Below are 25,453 nucleotides of genomic sequence, written 5' to 3' on the forward strand. Positions count from 1 at the left end.
TGATCCAGGAATGGCAGGCTTCAAGCTTGTACTTTGCTAGTGTGTAAAGAGGTTTCACTGGCACGCACACTTGAAGCCATGGCTCCTTCCCCAGCACCACATAAGCATGGCAGGTGGTGGTGCGTCTGGAGCTCAGCAAGGAGGAAGCAGAGGCAGAGGGACTAGAAGCCAAAGACCATCAGCTGCTACATAGCAAGTTTGACATCAGTCTGGGCCACGGGAGATCCTGTCTCAAAAAGAAATTGGGGCCAGGTGCGGTGGTGCACGCCTTTAATCCCAGCATTCTGGAGGCAGAGGCAGGTGGATCTCTGTGAGTTCGAGGTCAGCCTGGTCTACAAAGAGAGTTCCAGGACAGCCAGGGCTACACAGAGAAACCCTGTCTTGAAAAGTCAAAAAGAAAGGAAGGAAGAAAGGAAGGAAGGAAGGAAGAAACCGGGGTGCTGCCTTTGAGTCCCAGCTCCACAAGGAGGAGTGCGGGGTTTAAGCTACAGTGCATCTTCTCAGAATGGTCACTGCTGTCCTCGGGTAGTGAGGACCTTACTTGGAAGCAGGTCCTGCCCTTAACCTCTACATGAAATACAGTGTTCCCAGCTCAGCATCCTCTTAGTTACTTTCCTGTTGTGATAAGGTAAGATACCCTGACCAAGGCAACTTATGGAAGAGAGTTTATTTGGGGTTTGTGGTTTCAGAGAGAGTCCATAGCCTTCATGGCAGGGAGCATGGCGGCAGGCAGGCAGGCAGGGCACAGGAGCAGTAGCTGAGACCTCATTTCTTGATCTGTAAGTAGGGAGCACAGAGTGCTAACTCAGCCTCAAAGCCTACCTCCAGCGACACACCTCCTTCAACAAGACCACACCTCCTAATCCTTCCCAAACCGTTCCACAGCTGGGGACAAAGTATATTCAAGTATATGAGTCTATGGGGGCATTCTCATTCAACCATGACAAGCATAGAGCCACCAGTGGTCATTTGTTGTCACTTGAGCACAGCACCGAGCAGGTGACCAATGGCAAGATCCTTTATGGTGCACATTCTGAAAATGACTGCAGGGGAGGAGATTCTGACACACACAGAAGAAACAGCATCGTGGGCCAGTGGTTCATTGGCGGCCAAGCCTGATGACCTGAGTTTGATCCCTGGGACCCACATGCGGCGTGGAAAACTAATACCAGCAAGTTGTCCTCTGATGGCCACACATACATACTGATTTAATTACAGATAAATAGTACTATTAATTTTTTTTTAATATTTGATTCAGCCAGCCTTGGTTAGCACTTAGCATAAACCACCTTTATGCTAATCACTTTCTCATGATGTTGAGGGGAGTGCTGGGCTCCTTTACTGAGATTTTAGAAGTGATTCCTCCATAGATAAGTCTTTTTTTTTTTTTTTTTAAGTACAGTATTCTGTCTGCATGTATGCCAGCAGGCCAGAAGAGGGCAGCAGATCTCATTATAGATGGCCGTGAGCTACCGTGCGACCGTGCAGTTGCTGGGATTCGAACGCAGGACCTTTGGAAGAACACACAGTGCTCTCAACCTCTGAGCCATTTCTCCAGCCCCAATTTTTTTTTTTTCGAGAGAGGGATTCTCTGTGTAGCCCTAGCTGTCCTGGATTCCCTTTGTAGACCAGGCTGGGGTAGAACTCACAGAGATTCGCCTGCCTCTTCCTCCCAGGTGCTGGAATTAAAGGTGTACTCTACCGCGCCTGGCATTAATAGCAGTCTTTTTTTAGGGTCAGCATCAGAACAGAAGCCCTGCCAGCAGTTTCTCATCTGCTTCCCGTGCACCTCCTTGTCTGTGTGCTCAATGCAGGCTTTCCCCCTGTGGCTGTGAGCTCTGCCTACAGCTCCAAGTCTTTTTTGTTTGTTTTGTTTTTCTTTTTCGAGATAGGGTTTCTCTGTGTAGCCCTAACTGTCCTGGAACTCACACTGTACATGAGGCTGGCCTTGAACTCACAGAGGTCCTCTGCCTCTCAAGTGCTGGGATTAAAGGTATGCACCACCACTGCCCAGCTGTCTTTTCTTATTTTGTGTCTTATTCTTTGAGCAGGGATTCACTGTGTAGCTCTAGCTGGCCTGATGCTCACTATTAGCCCAGTGTGGTCTTGAACTCTCAGCAGGCCTCCTGTGTCAGCCTCCTTAGTGCTGGGATTGCAGGCTGCACCACAGTGCCCGCTGTCACAGCATCTTTAATTATGTTGATGTCCTCTGTCCAGGCCATAATGATGGTGATTAGTTACCACTGCTGCGCAGCCTGAAAAAGGCTGCCACGGCCTGGCTGATGAATCTTACCAAGTGCAGGAAGTGGATGTAAACTCCCAGACCTTCACAGTGTAGGACTCACCAGTGACTTTTTTGGGGGGTCATTTCCTCTGCCTCGCATGGATGCTTTGAGGGACAGGATGGTTGGGGGGATGAGAGCAGAATTAAGTGAAGGTGTTTTCCATTGTCTCTCCTGCTGGCCCTGACTCTGCCAGCAGAAGGCATCTTCCCTTCAGCTTGAGCACCATAAATGGCCAAGTGTGGACTGGCAGAGATTTCTTGTTTTAGGGAGGGTGCTGTCTAGTGATCTGGTTGACCCTTCTAGTTTACAATGGGTGCTCAGGTCCCCAGCTACTAGAGCCAGAAATAGAAAAGAATGCAGCTCATTTACTAACCTCTGTTCTCCACGTGCTTCTTTTTAGGTCAATCAGACATTTACAAGAAGCCTCAGCCACAGATGGAAAAGGCAAGTTCCCTTGTGTTCCTTTGTGTCACTTGCACAGCACTCAACACCTACCCTGCCGAGAACCAGGGTAGGTTCTGGCTCTCCAGCACCAGGGTCTGGGGGCCAGCATAGGAGGGTTTGGGGCAGCAGGCATGGTTTGCTTGGGAAGCAGGTGCCAAAAGAGTTGCAGAGGCAGGCGTTGTGCAGGGAGGCCTGGGCAGCAGCCTGTGGGGCTTCTGTTGTCCGTTGTGATTGCGATCTTTACCTTTTTTTTTTAGAAATTTATTTTTTAAAAATTATTATTTTATTTATTTATTTTATGTGTGTGAGTGCTATGTCTACATGTTCACCTGCTGGCCAGAAGAGGGCATCAGATCACATTATAGATGGTTGTAAGCCACCATGTGGTTATTGGGAATTGAACTCAGGACCTCTGTAAGAGCAACCAGTGCTCTTAACTGCTGAGCCATTGCTCTAGCCCTTTTGTATGTGTGTATGTGTTTCTTTTCTTTTCTTTTTTTGTTTTTTTGAGACAGAGTTTTTCGGTATAAGCTTGGCTGTCTTGGACTTGCTTTGCATTGTAGTCCAGGCTGGCCTTGAACTCACAGAGATCCACCTGCCTGCTGGGATCAAAGGCATTGTGCCACCACACCTGACCCAAGAGCTTCACCTTTCAAAACCAAATCCAAGAGAAAATGTTGTCTCAGGAAGGAATGGTGGGGTCTAGGAAAGGTCAGAAAGCAGTGGTCTCTGGGAATCCTGGGTCCGCAAGTGGAGATGGCAGTGTGCAGCATCCTGGCTACTGCGGAACCCTGTGTGCTCATGTTTGTTTGACGTGAGACTGAGTGGCCAGGAAGCCTTCTGCATCTCCTGGTGTCCCAGCACTATGCTCTTACAGCTTCGTCCGTGTAGCGGTCATTGCTGTTTGTCTACAGCAGTGGTGGGCTGGCCCCAGGGTAGAGGAGCAGCTCTTGGAGCACATGAACTTGCTCACCCAGCTGCATTCCAGAGTTTCCTTACTGAGCATTTCTTGTTGTTGTTAGGAAAATATGGATTCATTTTAGACAATGTGGAAAATATGCTAACTACAAATCGTTTCATAGGCTTGATAGTCTGTATCAAATTTCTTTCACTTTGGGAGTTGTTTTGTGTTTTTTGGTGTTGAGAGGAAACAAACCATGTACTTTTCCACTGAGCCGTGTCCAAGTGTTGCATTGACTTTAAGGACTCCTGGCTTTAGGTTCAAGACCTGAGTGTGCTCACTGAGTATTCTGATCAGCTTGGGCCCAGAAGAGCCCATGTGGCTGTCCAGGCTCTTGCAACTCTGGGCATCCCTGTGTAGGAGCCACTGCCCTGGTGGGAGCCTGGTCAGTACCCTGTGGCCTCCACACGTGCTCAGTGCCAGCTTTTGTTCTCTCTAGCAAGATACAGCCTTTCCTTCCAAGGTCTTTGCGCTCCCCTCCCTCCCCTGTCACACCCTCAGCAGCACACTCCTCTCAGAGAGCTGCAGCTGGAGTACAGGCAGTTTGGGCAGTATGCCAGTGACTTCCAGGACCCTGGCAGAGCCCACTTGCCTCCTGCAGTGGGCAGAAGGGAGCGCAGGGAACACACGGTGTAGACACAAGTCTCTGAGGAAGCACCTGCCCCGGGGGAAAGCCTGCCTGGCTATGTTCAGGAATGGGTTGTTGTTGTATGTACATTAAAAGGTGGCTTATTGCTTTTGTAGCTTAATGCATAGGGTTTCCTCCATGTAGTAAAACAGGATATGCCACATGAGTAAGTTTCAGGCAGTTGTGAGCTCCGTGTGGGTGCTGGCAATTGAAGCCGGGTCCTCTGGAAGAGCAACCCGTGCTCAGAACCGCTGAGCCACCTCTCCAGCCCCCTACGCCTTTCTTTCCTGTTTGTGTTTTTTCTGAGACAGGCCTCACTGGGCAGTGCTGACTCCTGGGACATACAGAGCCCCTCTTGTCTCCTGTATCTTTCTTCCCTGCATGTTTTGGTTTCTGAATTAAGATCCTAAGGACAGCGCTCCCAGTGGAAAGTTCTGCCTGCCTGTGTCTTTGGCTTGGAGGACCTGTGGTGATGGCCTTTGGCTCCTCATCCTCACCCCCATCTCCACCACCCCCCCTTTTTAAAAACCATTTTCCTTTTACCCCTTGTCATTCTACCTCTGGCCGTTTCACCTTCCCCACTTTGTCTTCCATCTTGTCTTAAGGTCCTGGGCGTGACTGGGGTTGGTCTGAAGTCCATCCACACTTTCTTAGCTAATGGCAAGAAAGGGCTTAGCCTGGGGTAGACAGCACAGCAGGCCTGCAGTGGAGAGACTCTGCAGAGAAGGTGTTGTTTGTTCTCCACCGTCCTAATGCTGCAACCCCTTAATACAGTTCCTCATGCTGTGGTCACCCCCAATTAGAAAAGTGTTTTTTTGTTTTTGTTTTTGTTTTCTTTTCTTTTTGGTTTTTCTGAGACAGGGTTTCTCTGCATAGCCTTGGTTGTCCTGGACTTGCTTTGTTGACCAGGCTGGCCTCAAACTCTAGAAAAGTATTTTCATTGCTATTTCATAACTATAATTTTGCTGCTGTTATGAATTGTAATACAAATATTTATGTTTTCCAATGGTTCCGGTAGACCCCAATGAAAGGGTTGTTTGATTCCAAAGGGGTCACTACTCACAGGTTGAGAATCAAGGGCACACGAGGCCATTCCTGTGTCTTCCACTGGGTGGCAGTATGGGACTTGTACATTTGTAAAAGTGGCCTGGCATCCCAACCTCTTGCCCTAAAGAAGAGTGAGAAACAGATCCGGGAGCCTCACAATTGTGCCCTTTACTCTGTTCTTTGGGTTAAGGAAGCCATGTACCCTCAGTGGAAGCCCCCACAGAGAAGCATGGGGACCAGCACTCTGCTCAGGCCGGGGTCAATGTCACCACTGTATGGCACTGTCTCTGGGGGGGACACCGGCTACTGGATCCCAGATGTTGGGTCCTCTGGACCTTTGGTCATCCTCTGTGTGGCTTGCCTGTCTTAGAGGCAGCTGCTTACTGGGAGGTCTGTTCTGGAATCTGGAGGCATGTGGTCAGGTGGAGGCAGGCATTCCACTTCCCCATCTCAGCTCATTGGCCAGTGACTTGTCACCTAGCCTTAACCATGACTTGGGCTTGTGTAGGTATAGCGCAGGCTGAGCAGGCAAGAGAATGCTGTTCAGCGTGGCTTTCAGAGAGTGTCTGTTGGGCTTGTGTGCACCCCTTTGTCTCCGGATTCACTTTGGCTGAGCTTGAGGAAGCACAGAGGAAAATCTTAAGGAGAAGCTGCCCAAGCCCCGCCTTTTTCTTTTCCACCACGTGCTGAGGCTTCTCTCAGATCATCTGTCGCTGCAGTCTCAGCCTTTAAGGGGCCTGACTGAATCTGTTAGACACCTTGCCGTGGCTCGCGGTGCTCTAGCCTCCTGCCAGCAGCATCTGCTGGCTGTGTGGCCCTGGAACCTGCAGGATGCTTCCCCTCCCATTCTCTCTGGCATCGCTGCCTTGTATTGGCTTGGGTGTGTGCTACAGAACTTGACTGATGGGCCCTACCTCTAGTCACCTGGGGGTTTTGCCTTCTGCTCCTGGAAAAGCAGAGGATGCATTGTAAAGAGCCTTCTATTTTACATGTGCTCCAGGAACAGGTGGTGATTGCGTGGCTGCAGGCTGGTGGAGGAATGGCCTCATTCTGAGTGTCTGCCACGTTCAGAAAGGAGCCTTAGCCATAGGCTGTCATTTGGCACTGTCTCTCAGGGCTCTTTGGGTTACAGTGGCTTCATAGAACGACATTAGTAGTGTCTTAGTCACTGTTCTATTTCTATGAAGAAATACCATGACCACAACAGCTCTTATAAAGGAAAGCATTTAATTAGGGCTGGATTACAGTCTCAGAGGGTTAGCCCATTATCACTGTGGCGAGGGACGTGGAGGCAGGCTTGGCAGTGTGGTGCTGGAGAGATTTCTGAGAGCTACATCCTGATGTAGAGAAAGAGAGAGTGTATATGTGAGTGGGCCTGGCACACTCCATCCAAGAAGGCCACACCTATATGAGCCTACAGAGGCCATTCCTTTCTTTTCTTTTTTTCGTCTTTTTTGTTGTTGTTGTTGTTGCTGTTGTTGTTTTGAGACAGAGTCTCTCTGTGTAGCCTTGGCTGTCCTGGACTCGCTTTGTAGACCAGGCTGGCCTTGAACTCACAGTGATTTGCCTGTCTCTGCCTCCCGAGTGCTGGGATTAAAGGCATCACACCCGGCTGGAAGCCATTCTTACTCAAACCACCACAAGCAGCTCTGTGCTTTGGGTGCCTCCCCTGGGGTGCAGAAGTGTTGCCAGGCCAGTGATGTCTGGGCATGCTCAGCGCTGCGACCCCACACCACAGCTGTCACCAAGTTCTCTTATTTATTATATTTTATTTTATGCGTATGGGTATTTTGGCTGTGTGAATGCATGTACACGATATGCATGCCTGGCATCCTTGGAGGCCAGAAAAGGCTGTTGTATTGTCTGGAGCTGGAGTTACAGACTGTGAGCTGCCATATGGGTGTTGAGAATCAAACCCAGGCCCTCTTCAACAGCAGTGAGTGCTCTTACCCTCAGCATCATCTCGCCAGCCAAGCCACCAAGTTCTTCTCTGGTACCTACTTGTGGGCTGACCGGGGTTGGTGTCCTTTCAGAATGTCTGGGATGATATAATAGGTGTTTGTGTTATCAAGTCTTAGGCCCAAGTGCCTGTCTTTCTATCCAGTGAGGAAGAATGGAAGGTGCATTTGCTGCTGCGGTTCAGTGGGTCACAAGCCATGTGTCTTGAGACGAGGACAGCCGCTGTGTCAGTGTTTATTGCCAGGATACAAGTCGTGCAGCGCAGGGAAGCTCACAGCTGTCACACGAGCATCAGCTTCCTAGTTCTTAAGCCCCTTAAGGGTGTGCGGGGGACACGCCAGTGTGCAGCTGTTTAAGAAGTGCTTCAGTGTTTGAGAGAGCAGTGCCGTCCACCGGAACAGTGTGCTCCACCTGATGCGTAGCATCACACTGTTTCACCTGGCGGGTGACATCACAGGCAGGTAGGACAAAAACCTCAAAAGGCAGAATCTGGGCCTGTGAAGCTTAACAGCAGTGAGGAGTGTTCCTCGCTCACAGGACACTCGTGTTTATGTGAGATGTCCACCAGCCCCAGTTGTGTCCTGGCAAGGCACTGTGTTTTACTTGGGTGTGTTCACGAGAAGCCTTCAGTGCACACTATAACCGTAACTGCCGTGCACTGATTCTTGCTGCACTCTCGAGTCCCAGCAGCTGCCTTTCTGATTTTTTGAGGGTTTAGACAGACACAGACCTCCTGTGTCTACATAAAGTTGTTTGTTTGCTTTTCCTTCTCTGTATGTGTGACCACGCCATGACACACAGGTGGAGGCCGTAAGCTCCCCTCAGGGTTAACTCTGGGTACCCCAGGCCAGGGCTCTCTGTCTGCCAGTCGTTGGAGCTGCGCTCTGAGATTGCAGATCGGTGTGCGGCTGCATCTGGCCTTCATGTTCTGGGGAATCTACTCCCTGTGTGTTCAGCAGGAGCTTTATCCACTGAGCCACCCCACCCGTGGGTGTTGGTTGCTTTTGAGTCAGAGTTATGCTCTAGCCCAGGCTGACTTAGATTTCACTCTGTAGCCCAGACTGGTCCAGAACTCATGCTGGATTACAGGTGTGAGCACCACATCTGGCTATGTGAAGCTCTGTGGCGCGCATGTCCACTAAGCCTCCTTGAGCTGAATTCAGTCTCTCCTGGGATTTGAGTAGGAGCATGCTAGCATAATTATAGAGCAACTCCCTGGCTGCAGTCTTTCCTCAGGAAACTAAAGACATGTCTGTTCACCTGAGACGGAGAGGTCATAGGAACACCAAAGGAACAGTTAAGCCCAGTGTGGTGACCAGCAAGCTTATTGGAGTTACAGAGAGGGCCTTGGGTGGCTTGCAAGCAACAAGGTCACCAAGAAGCGTCTTCTTGTTACTCCTTACTCAGGGGCAATTGAAATCTCAGGGAGGGAAGAGGCCTTGTGCCCTCCACTGGGCAACAGTAGGCCTGCTTTCTTGAGGGTCTCACACGTCCTCACTGCTCTGTGTCACAGTAGTGGTCATATCCAGCCCAGAACTGTGCCCTCCCAGGGCTGATTTCCTAGAACAGTCACTCTCAGCTTTACATGGCCTGTGGCCTGTGACTGACCTCCCACTCTCGCTGTGTATGGAGGGCCATACCTCATAGCATCTCTGCGTTCCTTGGTTCTGCGCTGTGGTGACTACACATACAACAGTAAAGCTGAACTGTTTCTGAGTGTCTAGTTCTATGGTGTTCTGCACTTCCCATGGCTGTGCACCTGTCAGCCCCATCCATCACCAGTTTTCTATCTTCCTAAGCTGAAACTTTGCCCTCCCCACTCTTCTTACCCTAGCTCCTGACGGAATACTTCTCCCATCCCTCCCCAAACCCCCTGCCTGGATGGACACACACACACACACACACACACACACACACACCTCTTCTACCTTTATGAAGTTGGCTGCTGTCTGCACTTTTTGTGTCTGGCTTGTGTCACTTAGCACAATGCCCTGAAGTTGGTCCATGCTGTATCCTCGCCTGAATTTCCTGGCTTTTTAATGCTGAACAATATTGCATTGTATGTGTCTACCTCTTTTCATTCACCATCCATGTGGCAAGGGTTGCTTGAGTCACTGTCACCTTTTGGTTATGGAGAACAGTGCTGCTGTGAACTTTGTTTGTTTGTATCTGCTCAAAAGCGGCATTTCTGAATCTCGCGGTACTGCTGTGTCTGTCTGGCACAGTGTCTGTGCTGTCATACATTCTTGTAAGGATCCCATGTTGGATTCTGACTTTTCCATCTCATCACCAACACTTCTTGTTTCCTACATTTTTTTTTTTTTTTGGCATGTCAAGAATTGAGCTGAGGCTCTCGGTGCTCAGCATTCGCCCACCCAGTGAGTGTGCAGTGAGTGTACATCCACAGTTCGTTTTTGTTTTGTGTTGCTCTGTTTGCCATCTGTTCTAGTTTCATTCTGTTGCTGTGGGGGGAAAAAACCAACAACACGTTGGGGAAAAGCATTTAGGGTAGAAAAGAAATTTAGGTTTTTAGTTCCAGGTTATAGTCCATTATTGAGAAAGTCAAGGCAGGAACCTAACACAGCACGTCCACACTCAGGAGCAGAGAGAGGAACGCACAGATCCTCGCTCACTTGTTCCTCCTCAGCCAGCTTCCTCTTCTCTTACACTGTTCTTTACCATCCACCTAGGGAATGGTGCCTCCCACAGGGGGCTGATCTTCCTGCATCAGTTACCAGTTAGGAAAGTCTCCCGCAGGCCAGCCTGATGTGGATAGCCCCTCACTGACACTCTCCTTCCAGGTACCAATTACCCACAACAGATGGTTGAACCTGCCAACCTCGTGAGATTTAGAATCACCATGGAAACAAGTCTTGGGGCCTCTCTGTGAGGGATTACAAAGATCAGGTTAATTGAGGTGGGGAAACCCACACTAAATGTGGGGAGCACCATCCCTGGGCCGGAGTTCCAGACAGCAGAAGGAGGAGGAAGCAAGCTGAGCGCCAGCATGCATCACTCTCTGCTTCTTCGGCTTCAGAGGGCAGTGCGACCAGTGGCCGGCCGCCATGCCTTACCTGCCGTGATGGACGGCACCTAGAGTGGCTGCTTTGGTCAGGGGCTTTGAGACAAGCAACTATGGCATTCTAGTGAGTGTGAAGTGTGAAGTGGTATTTTAATACACCTTGGCTTTGCGTTTCTCTAATCATTAGTGAAGATATACGTATTTCCGGGAGCTTATTGGCCGTTAGTACATCTTCTTTGGAAAGATGTCATTTCAAGTCATTTGCTCTTGTTTTCACTGGATCATGCTGTGTTTTGGACATGACTCTGTCCCGCAAGGATTCGTGTGCTGGAGCTTGGTCCCTGGTGTGATGCTCAGGAGATGGAACCTTTAGGAAATGGGCCTGTCTGCTTCTTTTAGGGAGAGCGTTTTCAATGTCACAGGAACACAGTATGTGGTCATGCTCAGAGTCGGTTGTCTCCTACTGTGCGGGTCATGCGCATTGAACTCAGGTCATCAGGCTTGGCTGCTGGCACCTTTGCACACTGAGCCATCTTGCTGGCCCAGAAAACCATGTTACGAGCCTGCCTGCCTGGCACCCCCTTGAATGCCTCTCTCACCCTTATCGTTCACCACTCGTATGTGTTGCCTCCATTTTAACCCATGTACCAGGAGGTGTGCTGTCAGGCTGTGGGGGCCCCAGATCTGAGAGCTGCGGAACCTCTTTTCTTAGAGTTCCGGCCTTGTACCGGAAAGCTGGGGGTTGTTTGTGGTTTGCTTGTTAGAGGGTCTTCTGGCTTCCCTAGACTGGTTCCTGCCATTGCGCCCTTGGGGCAGCCTGTCTGCCTGGCACGTTTGTAGCATAGAGTTGAGAGCACAGTGACTCGGCGTTCTGCAGTTCTACCTGCTGGTCACAGCTTATGGGAGAAGAAACGTGACTGTGCTGCTGGAGCAGCTGTCGGCTGCTTCAGGGAACCGGATCGTGCTGCTGTTCCTTTTATTTTTAAGTGTGTGTGTGTGTGTGTGTGTGTGTGTGTGTGTGTGTTGGTTCCCATGGTTGTCGCCATGACTGACTGGTGGTGGCCTGCTTTGCTCTGCAGTGGCAGAGCTGAGTAGCCACAGAGAGTTTTGGGTCCACAGAGCCCAACATCTGCTGTCCTGCCCTGCACAGACATAGTTTGCCACCCCAGGCTACTCTAGACAGAGACGAGAGGTCACGTTTTAGACCACATAAGGCATGTACTAGCGATGGCCACTGCCAGGCCCTCGTACGTGAGCATAAGCCATGGCTGCTTTCCAGTGTGTGTGTAGCTCCAGCTTTATGGTCAGAGCTGTGCTTTTCAAGCCTTAGGCTACTCTGCTGTCTTACCTAGAGTGTCATGTGTTTTCCTTTAGCCTGTTAGTGTCTCGTGGGAGGATTCTGTACTTCTTTTTCTCTGTGTAGCCTTGGCTGTCCTGGACTCACTTTGTAGACCAGGCTGGCCTTGAACTCACAGCGATCTGCCTGCCTCTGCCTCCCGAGTGCTGGGATTACCGGCATGCGCCACCACACCTGGCCATTCTGTACTTCTTAACCAGACACCCTTGACCATGGAGCAGAGCTCTGGCTTCAGTGGGTTTGTAGGCACGATCTTTCCCAGATCCTTTGCTTAGCGTCTCTTTAGGACAGGCTTGTCTAGCCGCGTTTTCACTCTCCTAGTAGGAGCCATGATGCTGTGGGCAGTGAGTGAGAGCTGTTGCCAGAAGAAGCCCCGAGTCTCGAGCTGAAAGCCCTAGGGAAGAGGCAGGAGAGAGGGGACCTCCCCACTACACTTCTTGATGAGTCCCCCTTGCTGCCTTGGGATCAGCCCTGGAGCTGGGACACACAGCTGGCTGTGAGTCTCTGCCCTACAGTACCTTTGTGTGAACTGCTGTTGAAAGCCAGCTGTTGGAACCCTCTCACCTTCAGCAGGGTTTTGTAACAGGAGAGGCAGTGAAATGAATCCTTGATCTAATCGCAGGACATTGTCACCTTCCTTTTGTTCTGTGTAGCTAAGGACACCATCAGAACACTCTGTCAGAAGTCTGGAGCTGCCCTGGTAGGGTGCTCTTCCAGCCTGACAGGAGCCTCTGCAAACATCTCCAACTTTCCCAGTGCTGTCCAGGGAGCATCTGCGATGTGCCTGTTTCGCTTGTGACACACAGTGGTGCCCATAAAAGCCTCAGAGGGTCTGTCCTGGTCTCAGGACTACCTCGCCACAGCTGTTTATACAATGTCTGCATGTGCCTCCCACAGGGCTCCTGTGGGTGCTGGTGTTTGGGCGTGAGGTTCCCTGGGCAGCCGGGACTTTCATACATTCTCAAAAGGGTTCAGGACTCCTGAAAAACTTAATCCCAGCTCAGAGAGCCATAGAAAGGATATGTCATAACGCCAATTTAAGACAAGCATAGTTAGTATGTTAATCTCTGAGAACTGTGTTTTTGTTTCTTGTTCTCCCCTCAGACATATCACTCAAAATTCCTGAATTGTTACCAAGTCATATCTTCAAACACTATAAAATAATTAATCTCTTCCTTAATAAGTAATGCCATCCTGAGGTCATGCAAGACACAGCCCACAGCCTGGTGGCTTCTCATACACAGGCTGAGAAAGCACTGAATGATGGATGTGCTGCTTCTTTAAGTGTCAGGAACTCAGTGCTCCCACGTGGTGGTAGCTGCCCCCTCATGGCCTGCGTATGCCCAGGGCTGTGGTGCGTCTCCGGACTGCAACCTGCTCTTCCACTGTTTCCGCAGTGGTCCAGGAAGGTCAGGGTCTCTTTCCTGGAGAGTCTTGCCCGCATTGGTGTCCTGTGTTACCGAGCAAGCAGAAGTGTGACCTTCATCCTAGCTCACTGCTGGTTGTGACTGTGCTGGAGAGCTGGGGGTGGATGGCTGAGAGTGAGTGACCTGTACCCGAGCTTGGCTGTAGTCTCTACTGTCGTGTCCGTCTGATGAGCTCATGCACTTGGGCTGCACAGTGTGTGCTGGAGGGAGGAGGCACTGACAGCCAGTGTGGACCAGCTCTCCTTGAGCCTTGCTAGTGATGGGATCTGGAGTAGAAGGAGGAAGGAACGGGAACCGAGCACTGGACTTCCCCCAGTGTAGTGGTCTTGCTGCTTTTTTTGGGCAAGTGGCTGCTCCTCCCCTCAGCCTCCCAGGAAGCTGGGACCTATAGGCCAGAGCCACCTGTCCAGCTGGCCTACTTTGATTTCTGTCACTGACACTGTGGCCTGGCGTAGAAGATGCACAGCCCCAGTGGTTCGGCTCATTTACTTTTTACATCTCTTGGGCTGTTGCTTTAAATGCACATAGAAATGAATTTGAATCCCTTTTCACATGCCCCCAAAGGCTTGAAGAGTAAAGCGTCCTGTGCTCTGAGTAACTCTCACCATGGCGGTTGCAGCGCCACCTCCCCTCCCCCAGCTATCTGAGGTTTTGGCAGTGGAATATCATCCTGGAGGCTTAAAGCCCCCATTAACACTTTAAGGCCAGTGTAGCTGCAGGTCTCTGACCTATGGTCTCTCTCACTGCTCACAGTGATGGGTGATGCACAGGGGCCTCTATGCCCTCTGAGCAGTGAGCTTGAGCTACAACTTAAGCAGATGAGGGGGCTGGGGCCAGAGTGGGTCTGAGGGATTCACACTGCTAGCAAAACCCACTCCTTCTGCTTTTGCTTTTGACTCAGAATTGCTTCTGCACACAGCAGTAAGGAGCAGGAGGGTGGGGGAGAGGCCAAGGGAATGGCTTAAGCCCAAGGCTTTCTTCACATTGAGGCAAAGACTTTAAGAAGCTGTTTGGGCTTAAGTCACTTGCTGTTGCTGAGCTTGACATTGGCAGTGACCAGCAGGAGTCATGAAGTGGCATCAGTCAGAAGTTGGGGCTGCCTTTCTCTTAATATGAGTGTAGGTGGAAAGAGCTTGTGATAGGGAGGTGGCCTTGGCCTTGAAGCCTGGCTTGGCCACTTACAGGCTGTGTCTGGCCAGCCTTCACCAGGCCAGATCTTTCATCACAGACACATCACTGACAGCATGGCTTCCTACACGAAAAAGCTGTGAGACAAAGCAGGAACAAACCTGTGAGATGAGGCAGGCATGCTGGGGACACCCTCAGTGCCTGTATCACCTGACAGATGGTGACAATCGAGGTGGTTCTTACTGTTTCTGAGAAGTTTCTAAACTATCAAAGGAAGTCAGCTGGGGGCAACTGTGATCTGTCTCTGCCCTTCCTGGGTTTTTTTTAAGGGTTGAAAAAGGATTTAATTGTATATATTCCTATGTGTCTGGGGTGGGGGATGCACCCAGGAAGATGGGCTCAGATCCCCTGGAATTGGAGTTGCAGGTGTTGCAAGCCAACTGATGTGTGGGTGCTGGGAACCGAACTTGCGTCTCCTGTATAAGCAGCATACGCTAGCAGCAGACCCACCTTTCCAGCCCCCTTTGAGAAATAATTTGTTGACAACTTCATACATGCCTGTGATATATTTGGATTCCATTTTCCACGTCTCACTGTGACTTGAGGGAGGGTGGCAGTCTGGGGAAGGGCAACAGCATTTCCGTGGTAACTCTATTGCCTCTTGACCTGATGGGCATTGGCAGGAAGAAGTCCTTGCCGAGCTTCTGGCTCCACTTGGGGCCCATCTCCTCTGTGTGCTCTTCCTGGGGGAACCCCTGAGCTGCAACCATGCTGCTGTTCCCTCCCAGCGGGAGCTACTACCTCCATAGCTGGGCCTAGGCCTTAAGAATCCTTCAGTTTGGGGCTGGAGAGATGGCTCAGGGGTTAAGAGCACTGACTGCTCTTCCCGAGGTCCTGAGTTCAATTCCCAGCAACCACATGGTGGCTCACAACCATTTATAATGAGATCTGATGCCCTCTTCTGTCATTTATGCAGGCAGAGCCCTGTATACATAATAAATAAATAAAAGTTTTAAAAAATCCTTCAGTTTGTGCCAGGTGGTGGTGGAGCACACTGTTAATCCCAGCACAGGCAGTATTTCAAATAATCAAGCTCTGACCCACTCTGGTGCTCACTGAACAGGATCCTCTGCCCTAGTGAGGTCCCCTCCAGATGAGGAGCGGTGCCAGGAGAAGGACGCATGGGCCAGGGCAGGCATGTGGCGTTACAGTGGTGCTGCTGAGGGCTCCCGGCTTGCCATCTAAGTGTTTTCCTTCTTGCCTGCTCATTCTTTGTCCATATTTGCTGTTCCATCATGGCACAGTCAGAAATAGCCAGCCAGGCCTCTGCAAGCTTTCACTCCCACGAGAGCCCAGCTCCCTGTGGTCCAGGGAGTAGTGGCTGGCAGCTTCCAAAACTCCTGGGAAATCTTTGGAAGAGAAGAAAGGGGTTCCAGGCTGTGACCTGCTGCCTCTGCTCTTCTCATGGCGCTGGGAGGTTTCACGTTGTGGCTGGTCCTCCTCTGCTCTGTACCCTGACTCATCAGTTCCATATGGCAGGCAGCACTGTTTCCAGGACAGCCTGGGCATGCTGGTAGTGCCATGTTCACATTTTGTTCCAGTATTACCAGAGTCTGGGTTTCTACTGGTTGTGGTGGCTCCCTTTGATGCAGGCTAGCCCCATGTAATGCTGACATTACATGGGTTCCGGTAACTATTGTGAGAGCATCCAGGTGCTGGGTGCGAGCCATTTGCTGCCTGTCTTGCCCTGCTGGTTATCCCAGTAACCCTAAGGCTAGATAGTTCTGTTCCTGCCTTAGCAGATGAACAAAATTGAAGTTCAGACAGGGGGGTTAGGTGACTTGTCTAATGTCACATGAGTAACAACAGGCCGCAGATGAGGTTTGAGCGCTGGACACACAGCTGCCCTGTGCTCCGCTTTCCTGTTCCACCTCCACTTACAGGCTTGCAGGGCAGAGTGTGTCAGGGATGGCTACAAAGAACTGATTAACAGAGCAGGAAACCCCAGCCAAGGGCCAGAGGGGCTTAGCCCCTGCCAGCAGTGCCACCGACTATCGTCAAGAGATTAGCAGTGATGTCATCATGACTAGGTTAGGAAATGGCCCAGAGCTCTTCACATTCCTCCAAGAGCCATTTGTCACCACTAGGAGTGCTGGGTAGCATGGACCCTTCTGGTGTGAGGGTGTGAGCCACACTGGCTCAATTATAGAGTGACGCCCTTCAGAAGTGTCTGTGTGGCCTGGAGCTATGACATCATGGCATGTGGTGCCAGGGAGATGCCCACGTGTCACTTTCTGCTCTTACTCCCCACAACTATCCCACTAAGACCTGCAGGGCCTCAGCGCCTCCTCACAGCCCCCTTCTGCCCCCTCGTTCCCTTCATAGTCCCTTGTCAGCCAGCCCTAGTGCCCGGCTGAAGTGCTGCTCGCTGCCCTGACCGCCCAGCTCACTGCACAGCTGTCGGCATCCACTCAGCCGGACTCGTACGATCGATCTACTTTGTTAAAGCTCCTTGGGGCCCTGGGAGCAGTAAGGATAAGCTCAGTCTTGTATGCTCGCCTTGCTCTGCTCTCTGTCTAGCCCTGTGTCCAGTCTTCCCCAATGCCCAGCATGGTCTCGCCTGTCCATGAGGCTGTCCCACAGAGGGACCTCCCCTTTGGTTCCCTCCCTGCCCGGCTCACTCCTCTCCACTGCCTCGACCCATCCTCCCTCAGCTAGCTCTTCCTGTCCTGGCACCTGGAACTTTGAGAAAGAAAGCAGGTCAGTCCTCTGCCAGGCAGTCAGTTCTGGTGCAAACAGTTTCCATTTTCAGGACTCCTTCAACGAGCTGAGTCCAGAAGAGGACTTGAGAGCACTGCAGCTGTTCAGGAAAGGAGGGGCTTCGTGTTGCTGTGGGTGACAGGCAGGCTGTAGTAACCTTCAGCTGCAGCAGAGTGGTGGGAGCAGGCCCTGTCACGGAAGCAGGAAATGCAGGGCTGTCTGCCTGGGTGAGACCCAAGGCCTAAGATACTCATTCACCCAGGATGTCTCAAATGTCCTCAGTAACACCCCTCCCAACCTCTAGGTGGGGTGTCCCCCCCCCCACACACACACACAGCAGGGAGGAAGCTGCAGCTGCCCAGAGCACTGCTCACACCCAATGCCTGGTGCAAGTCAGAGCTTGATCACATAGTATTAACTGGATGAACAAAGGGTGAGAGCCAGGGAGTTTAATGTTTGAGAAACAGGGTGGGAACGGGAAGATACGAGCGAGGGGATAACATTCAGGATGTAATCTGAATAAATTATAATAAATTAAAATTAAAAAAATAAACAAAATTCTTTTTTAGAGATGTAGAGAGATGAGAGTGTTGGGCGACTTGCCAGTTGTCCTCCCTTGCTTGCGTGGTCCTGTACACACACACACACACACACACACACACACACACACGCACACACGCGCTCACAAAGCCTCTCAGAAGCTCTTCTGGCAGAGCTCTAGTTGATAATCACCTTGCACACTTAGGATTCCTAGAACTTCTGTGGGCACCCTAAGCTTGGTTGCCCCCACTAGTCATGAGCCAGAGGGGAGAGGAAGAGGACATTTGAATGGCTGCCACCCACAGTCCCATTCTTAAACTGAATCAGTAATTGAGTGCTATTAAGCAAAATTAATTGGCCTCCCGCAGGAAGGCTGTGATGAATGACAGGGTTGTGAGTCGGGGAGGCAGCCAGGCTACCCTGGGCAGTCATCAATATTCCATAGGCTTAGGCGGTGTCCGGAAGCTGGGCGGCCTGGTCTGGCTGACCGTGAGTGTTCTTGAAGGGGAACCTGCTTTCAGAGGACTGACTCTGAAGCGAGTAAGGGAGCTGAGGCGGAAGCTGCTGAATGCACCTGGGAGCTGACTGCCTTGGCCCCCGTGGGAGGCCCTCAGGTGGTCCTTTAGGCCAGTCTGGTGCTGATGCTAGTTGAGGGGCAGCTGTCCCTCCCAGCTGCAGTACAGGGCTGGAGCGGTTAGCCCTAGCTCTGGTCTGTACTGAGACCCCATCAGTTTCTGCTCACAGCTGCCCATCTCCAAGTGAGGGTCACCCCAAACAGCCGAGAGATTGATCGTGCCATGCCACTGGCCAGGCACTCAACCTGCCCCACTTTTTCTGGGCGTGTGAATGTGCGCATCAGGTGACCACCTCTGCACTGAGAGGACGCATAGATGGGATAAAATGTTAAAAACTGAGGAAGTTCAGGCAGCCTTCAAGCTGCTTAGGCCTGAGGTGGAGGTTTTGCCTGAGAGCAGCCTGGCCCACATAGCAGGACCTTGTCTCCAAATGGATGGATGGGAGTAGATGGGGGAAAAAAAAAAGTTAATGCACTTTTTATTCTGTTCTTTGTAGCTGCCATTAACTTAGCAAAGCTGAAGCTTTTCCGACATTACTACGTCTTGGTGAGTAAAACAACAACAGCAGCAACAACAAAAGAAAACCCTAAAACTGTAAATAAGACCAGTGAGCAGACCTGGTGACAGAAGCAGCCACCACACCTTGTCCTGTCAGCCGCCTCACAACCTCACATCACTGCTCTTAAAGTGGAAATGAAAAATCTGGGTTGCTTTGAAGCCTGTTAGAAGTGGCTTTAAATACTTAGAAAAGTAGCACAGGCACCTGGGAGCCGTGGGCATGACTCAGGGCATTGGGTAGTGGCCAACAGTGTTGATGCCCAAGGGCACTTGTAGGCCCAGGTCAGGACCAACCCAGCCATTTCCCGTCTTGCCTTGGGAATGGGGGTACACCTTCATGCTCCTTTGTAGCCCCTTGCCCCTGAAACTGAATATTTACTACTCTCTCCAGTTGCCAGGCGGGAAACTAGTTTTGTTGTAGTGATATGTCCGCTAAGTGGCGCACGCCTTTAATCCCAGCACTCGGAAGGCAGAGGCAGGTGGGTTGTTGTGAGTTCGAGTCCAGATTGGTCTACAAAGCAAGTCCAGGACAGCCAGGGCTACATAGAGAAACCCTGTCTCAAAAACCAAAAACAAAAAAGAAAAACAGAAAATTGAGGCTAGTATCATTTTGGGATTTGGGCGTTTGGTTTTTGGCTTTTCGTGTTTTGGGGGGGGGGGTGTTGCTTGAGGGGGGGTCTCATTGTACAGCCCTGGCTAACCTCAGTCCATTGCCTCTGCCTCCCAAGTGCTGGGATTAAAGGCGTGCACCGCTGCATCCCGCAGGCCAGTGATGGACACTAAGCCCTGTGGTGTGAGCATACAGGGCATAACCTTCATGTCTCCTTGGCTCCCACAAGGAAGCCTGGCCTCTCTGCCCAAGCAAAGCGGCAGCAGAAAAGCAGGGAGCTTGCTGGCTCCTCGTTCTCAGGTTGTCTGTTTGTTTACCTGAGTTGTGTGTCATCATCAGAACAGGCGTCACAAAGCACTTCCCGATGCCTGTGATGATACAGAGGCGTGCTGCTTTAACAAGGCAAGGGAGACTAGGCCTCCAGGCATGACACCCACACCTGCCTGGCCTGCCTGCAAGCCTGGTCTAGTGTTCTGAGTGGTCTCAGGGCCAGCTCACTGACACCTGCCACAGGGAGGCCAGAGGAAGGGGCCCGAGGGTTAGAGTGAGTGGTTCTATATGTCCTGGAGTTTGGGCCTCGGTGCTCACTGCGTGCTCCCCATGTGACTATTGCTGCCCCCAAGCCTGCTGTGAAAGAGTGCCCTTGGGGACTGACACCAGTCCTGCATGTGGGTGCTGAGAGAGGGTTAGGACAGCCACGTTCAAGGAGCAGGCCTCAGCCTGGGTCGCTCAGTCTCAGCCGCCATGAGGCTGGCACAAAGGAGCACTGGCCTTCCCTGTTGGCTTGGCGTCCAGGGCTGTAGACCACCTCTGTGCCTTTGGGTGTCTGTTCTCTGCTTTGCATTGACTAGCGGGGAAAGTGGTGCTCTGGTCTCTGACTGCCTTTTTCTGTAGATCGTGTGCTACATCTACTTCACCAGGATCATCGCCTTTCTCCTCAAGTTTGCTGTTCCGTTCCAGTGGAAGTGGCTCTACCAGGTTTGCTGCTCCTAGGGGACAGGGTGGAGACTCTGCCTTTCGGGGTGTAGCTTAAGAGTGTGTCTGACTTGCCGGGAATGACCGCCAGGACCTTCTGTCTCCTCTGCTCTGCAGATGCGGTGCTCTGTGTGCCCAGGAGAGCTGCTGGGCCACGCTAAGTCTGGATGTGATTGCATGATTGATTAATTCTAAGTCTTTGAAGAGAGAGAGTGAGAGCGCCCCGTGCAATTACAGTTTTTCTACCCTTGCTTTCATGCAGAGCTGCCGTGGTTTTGAGTCTAGTCCTTTGGTTTGGGGATTTGTTTTTATTCTTGGGTTTTTTGTTTTGTTTTGTTTTGTTTTTGTCTTTTGGGTTTCTTGGGCATTTCTTTTTTGTTGTTTTGTTTTTTTGAGACAGGGTCTCTCTATGTTAGCCTTGGTTGTCCTGGACTTGCCTTGTAGACCAGGCTGGCCTTGAACTCACAGCCATCCAACTGCCTCTGCCTCCCAAGTGGGATTAAAGGCGTGCACCACCATGCCCAGCTTGTTACATTTCTTTTTTTTTTTTTCTTTTCTTTTCTTTTTTTTCTCAAGACAGGGTTACTCTGTGTAACCTTGGCTGTCCTGGACTCACTTTATAGACCAGCCTGGCCTCGAACTCACAGCGATCCACCTGCCTCTGCCTCTGCCTCCGAGTGCTGGGATTAATGGTGTGTGCCACCACGCCCAACTATTTTTATTACCATTATAAACCTTCTTTGTAAGATACTTGAGCTGGTCAGGGTCACCAAGTGACTCACAGTACCACGTAAATCCAGCTTCAAGAGAGCCAGCACCCTCTTCTGGCCTGGGAAGCCATTGGCATGCAGGTGTACAAACACACACAAAGACATACACATAAATAAAAAAATAAAGTAAAAGTCTTAAAAAAAACTCAACAAAATAAAACCCAAAACCCACAAAGGATTAATTTACTAGAACCCCCGCCCTGTACCCCTTGTTCTTGGGCTGGGGAGATTGCTCATCTGGCAAAGGCACCCGCTCCTAGGACTGATGACCAGAGCTGGATCCCGGGGCCCGCATGGTGGAAGGAGAGAATCAACTCCACAGTGTGACCACACACACGCATACACTCACCACACACACACACACACACACACCACACATACACACCACGCACACACACACAGAGACAGACACATACACACCACACAGACACACACAGAGACAGACACTCACACTCTCACGCACACATACTCTCACACACTAATGAAAAAGGAAGAACAAGTAAGACAGAAGGTATAAAATTAGCCAGCATGATGCTCCACACTAACCCAGCATTTGGGAAGCTGATGCAGAAGCTGGTGAGTTCAAGGCCAGCCTCGGTTTTCACAGCAAGGCCCTCTCATCATTTAAAAAAAAAGTGGGTTCTCCTGGAGACACCTCAGTGTCCGCTCTGGCCATGCTCTCGGCATGGAGCTCTGCACACCTGAGAAGTGCTCGGGAACAGTTGGCTGTGGTGCTGTTGGAAAAGACTGAGGGAGGCATCAGCTTGTTGAGTTCTATTGCTTTCTGAAGAGCAGTGTTGCTAATCCTTTTATTTGGGGGTGGATTTTAAATTTACAGCTGCTGGATGAAACAGCCACGCTGGTGTTCTTTGTCCTGACGGGGTATAAATTTCGGCCAGCTTCAGATAACCCCTACCTGCAGCTCTCTCAGGAGGAAGATGACCTGGAGATGGAGTCTGTGTAAGATGCCTTTCTGTCCCTCCCTCCTCCCCTACGTCCCCTCGTCCCTTCTGCTGAACTGAAAGGCATGGTATGCAGTGGCCCCTGCTCAGCATCCTCCAGCTTGGGGGCGATGGACACTGGCACCCCTGGCATGCGTGGCTAGTTTGAAGGCAGTGTCTGCCAGACATTGCTCAGTCTTGTCAAGAATTAGAATTTCCCGTCCTGTTAAGTGTCCCTGGAGCAGCTCCCAGTGACCCAGTGGCAAGAGTTTGGAAATGTTCTAGGCCAGTTTAGAACAGGCTATCAGGCTGTAAGCATTGCTACTAGTGTTTGAAAATGGCATCTTCTGAGTCACCACAGGTTGACAACGGGCAGCACCTTCAACCTGGATCTGAGTCACAGGATTAGGGTTAGGTTCAGGAAAGGCTGCCGTTTTCTAGATGAATCATAGCCTGTGTGCCAGCTCTGACTCTGATGAGCTGAAGGGTGTGTGTGTGTGTGATGTCAGCTCAGGCCGAGGCTGCCCTGCTCCATTGCCGTCTTCCTCTCCACAGCGCAAAGGCTGAGATGCTGCCCAGGCTGGGCTGTCGGGCACATCAGGCCTCCTAGGGCAGCTGTTGGTGCTGGCTGCCCCACGAGGGTGCTGAGTGCAAGGTGGACCATGGGGTGGGCCCTGACCAAGTCTCATCCCCTGTGCCCCAGTGCCCTGGCCACACAGTGGGAAGAGCACAAACACAAGTCAGCTGGCAGCCTTCCCACCTTCCCCTGCAAGGTGCCAGGTGCTTGGCTGCAGGACTCGCTCACAGTGTCCTCTGCTGAGCAGAGCTGTGAAGTGGCCCTGTGGGCGCCATGTCCCCATGTTCCTATCCTAGGTCGCTGTGCTTTGGAAAGAGGATATGTGTGTGTCTTATGGCAATGGTTTATTTTATTTTTTTGATACAGGGTTTCACTCTGTAGCCCTGGTGGCCTGGAACTCTATGTAAACCCAACTGTGCTCAAACTCACAGAGATCCACCTACCTCTTGCCTCCTGAGTGCTGAGATTTCAGGAGGAAGCCACCATGCCTGACCTTCATGGCCATGTTTTAAAAGTTTTCCTTTGGTACCAGTCTGGAAGTGGGGAGAGCGGGTCTGAGCATGTTTGGCTCTTGGGAGGTAGGGACAGGGACAGTGTGTAGACTCCAGCCTTGTGAGTAGAGACAGCACATTCTACACTCTGGAAGGCACAGGCCAGGCTTAGAGCCAGCCTAAGCTGCCTGCTCATAGCCTGCCGCGATGGAAGAGCTGTGTTCGTTCTGTACTTTAGGTTTGGGGAGATGTGGGGCTCTCTCAGGGAAGGGAGACAAATATGGAGGCAGCATGGATCCCTAGCACCTTCCTGTCCTCAGCCCTGTGGGACGTCAGACCTGCTTAGGAGCCATGGCCCCCACCTGTGACCTGGGAGGCTCCAAAGCCTGTCGCTGGCTCCACAGAGCCGCAGCCCCTCTCTGTCCCTGTGGCCATCACTTAACCTGAGCTTTCTGGAGTTCCCTCTGTCCTGCACAGGGGGCCATGAGAGCGGGTTGGCAACTGCGGTGTAGGCTGCTGGGTAGATGTTGCGTGTTTGCATGGAAACAGAACACATGGGATGGAGCTGCATCCCCGTGGGAACCTGTGTCCTGCCCAGAAGCTTTAGGGTGCTGGTCTCCTTTACATCTCACCCCTCTGGCCAGTTCACCTGCAGCAGCTCTGGGTGCTCAGGAACCGGGTGGCCAGTTCCATTCTTCAGGCACCAGCCATCAGTTCTCAGCTCCGTGGGTCACTAGGCAGCTCCTGGTTCAGGCCACAGGAAGTCCTCTCCTCCTGTTTCTGACATTTCCTGGCCTCCCACATTTCTTCCTCCCTAGCACTCTTCATGGCCTGCACGCTGAGCCCCACTCCTGCAGCCCACCTCCAGCCCACAGTCTCTCCCTACAGCTGTACTCCCCACTTAGTGCCAGGCTAGCCTATTGCTCTCCACCAGGCTCCAAGGGCAGCACCATCCACCAGGCCCAGCAGCAGCACTGGGGAGCTGCCTAGGCCATCCTCTCTGTCCTCAGAAGCTGAGTGACCTTGTGTCTCGGCTGCCCCTAGGATGATGCTCTCACCTTGCCTTCTCTGCTGTCGTGCATTCTCAGGGCTGTAGGACCACTGTAGAGTGCTGTTGAAGTATAGGACTAGCTCTGTTGCTGCTCAGAGGGTGGCCCCAGCCATTAGAGGGCTGAGAGCAGCAGCACAGGCCCAGCTGTCTGATGATGCTCAGCTCTCAGGCACACAGAGCTCGGAAGCCTGAGTTGGAAGATGAGATAAAGGTGAGGGGCAGGAGGAGAGCGAGGGTGCAGTTGTGAAAACACTGAGCCAGGCAGCAGCAGGAGCATGGAGGAGAAGCTAAGGGCTTCTTGCAATGACTGGGGAATGCCAGACCATAAGGAAGAAGGGCTAACTGTCCATAGGCGTCAGAGGTTCGGACGCCACATCTGTGGTTCTGTCCTGTCCTTGGGAATGACTGACTGGAGCTGCTATAGGTGTCTGTCCACTGTCAGCTTTCTTTCCTGACGGTCCCATAACCATGATGACTGTGTGAATACAACCTCAGCTCTGGTCCCTGTGGTGAAAGAGAGACAGCTTGATTAGGCACGTGGGGGATCTTTTTCCTCGTGGTGGTTCTGCAAGGTCAGAATTCATCATTACATTTACACTTGGAAAAGTCAGGTGACCTGGCCAGCACCACACAGCTGGAGGGAGGCGCCAGGCTTCCACCTTGATCTAGAAGCCTTTACTGTAGGGTTCTGGCTTCCCTCAACTGTTTGGCTCTCCTCTTTTTCAGAGTGACAACATCGGGAGTGATGGAGAACGTGAAGAAAGTGAAGAAAGTGACCAATGGTGCTGTGGAACCCCAGGGTGACTGGGAAGGCACTGCGTGACAGCGCGATCTGAGGACGCACTGTCAATGAAACTAACTTATTCACAGCCCTGTCAGTGAGCAAATGTGTTCCTGACAGAACTGTGGCATCTCCCAACAGTGGCACCGAGTGCTAATAGGGTGCTGAGTGCCCTGGACACCTACTTTTGTACTCTTAGGGAATCTGGATTGTGGTGGGCTGCAGGCAGCCAGAACTGTCCCTCAGTGAGGGTAGGACGCTTAGTGGAGGAGTAAAGGAGAGCCTATCTGATTTACCTTGGTAATTGGGAGTCTGGAGTCTGTGCAGGGGAGCCCCCAGTGGCTGCCACTCAGATAGGCTGTGGTGGTGGGGAGGGCGGGTCTGCCACTGGGCACAGTGCTCTGGAAGCCAAGGGTTTAGGTCACTGCTTGGCCCAGCATTTATGGGTTCATTCGTAGTACCAGGGTTGGGGGAAAAAGAAGTTACTTTGGAAACCTAACAAGAGCACGAAGAAGAGAAAGATTATCAGCCTTTGGGGACAACAGCAACAGAAGGGGACGAAGTTC

At 51.5% G+C, this 25,453-nt stretch overlaps 1 protein-coding gene across 1 annotated transcript in view; it reads left to right on the forward strand.

Moving 5' to 3' along the window:
• GPR107 (G protein-coupled receptor 107) overlaps positions 1-25,191 on the forward strand; it is a 62,614-nt gene extending 37,423 nt beyond the window's left edge. Inside the window, exons 14-18 of the mRNA XM_084799962.1 lie at positions 2,686-2,729; positions 18,630-18,679; positions 20,196-20,279; positions 21,885-22,006; positions 24,833-25,191. Coding sequence (XP_084656088.1) covers positions 2,686-2,729; positions 18,630-18,679; positions 20,196-20,279; positions 21,885-22,006; positions 24,833-24,929 — 397 coding nt within the window. The 3' untranslated portion in view covers positions 24,930-25,191. The remainder of the gene's footprint in view (positions 1-2,685; positions 2,730-18,629; positions 18,680-20,195; positions 20,280-21,884; positions 22,007-24,832) is intronic.
• Positions 25,192-25,453: the final 262 nt, after the last annotated feature.

This window comes from Acomys minous (genome assembly GCF_964271855.1).
Source record: "Acomys minous genome assembly, chromosome: 10".
Taxonomy (NCBI): domain Eukaryota; kingdom Metazoa; phylum Chordata; class Mammalia; order Rodentia; family Muridae; genus Acomys; species Acomys minous.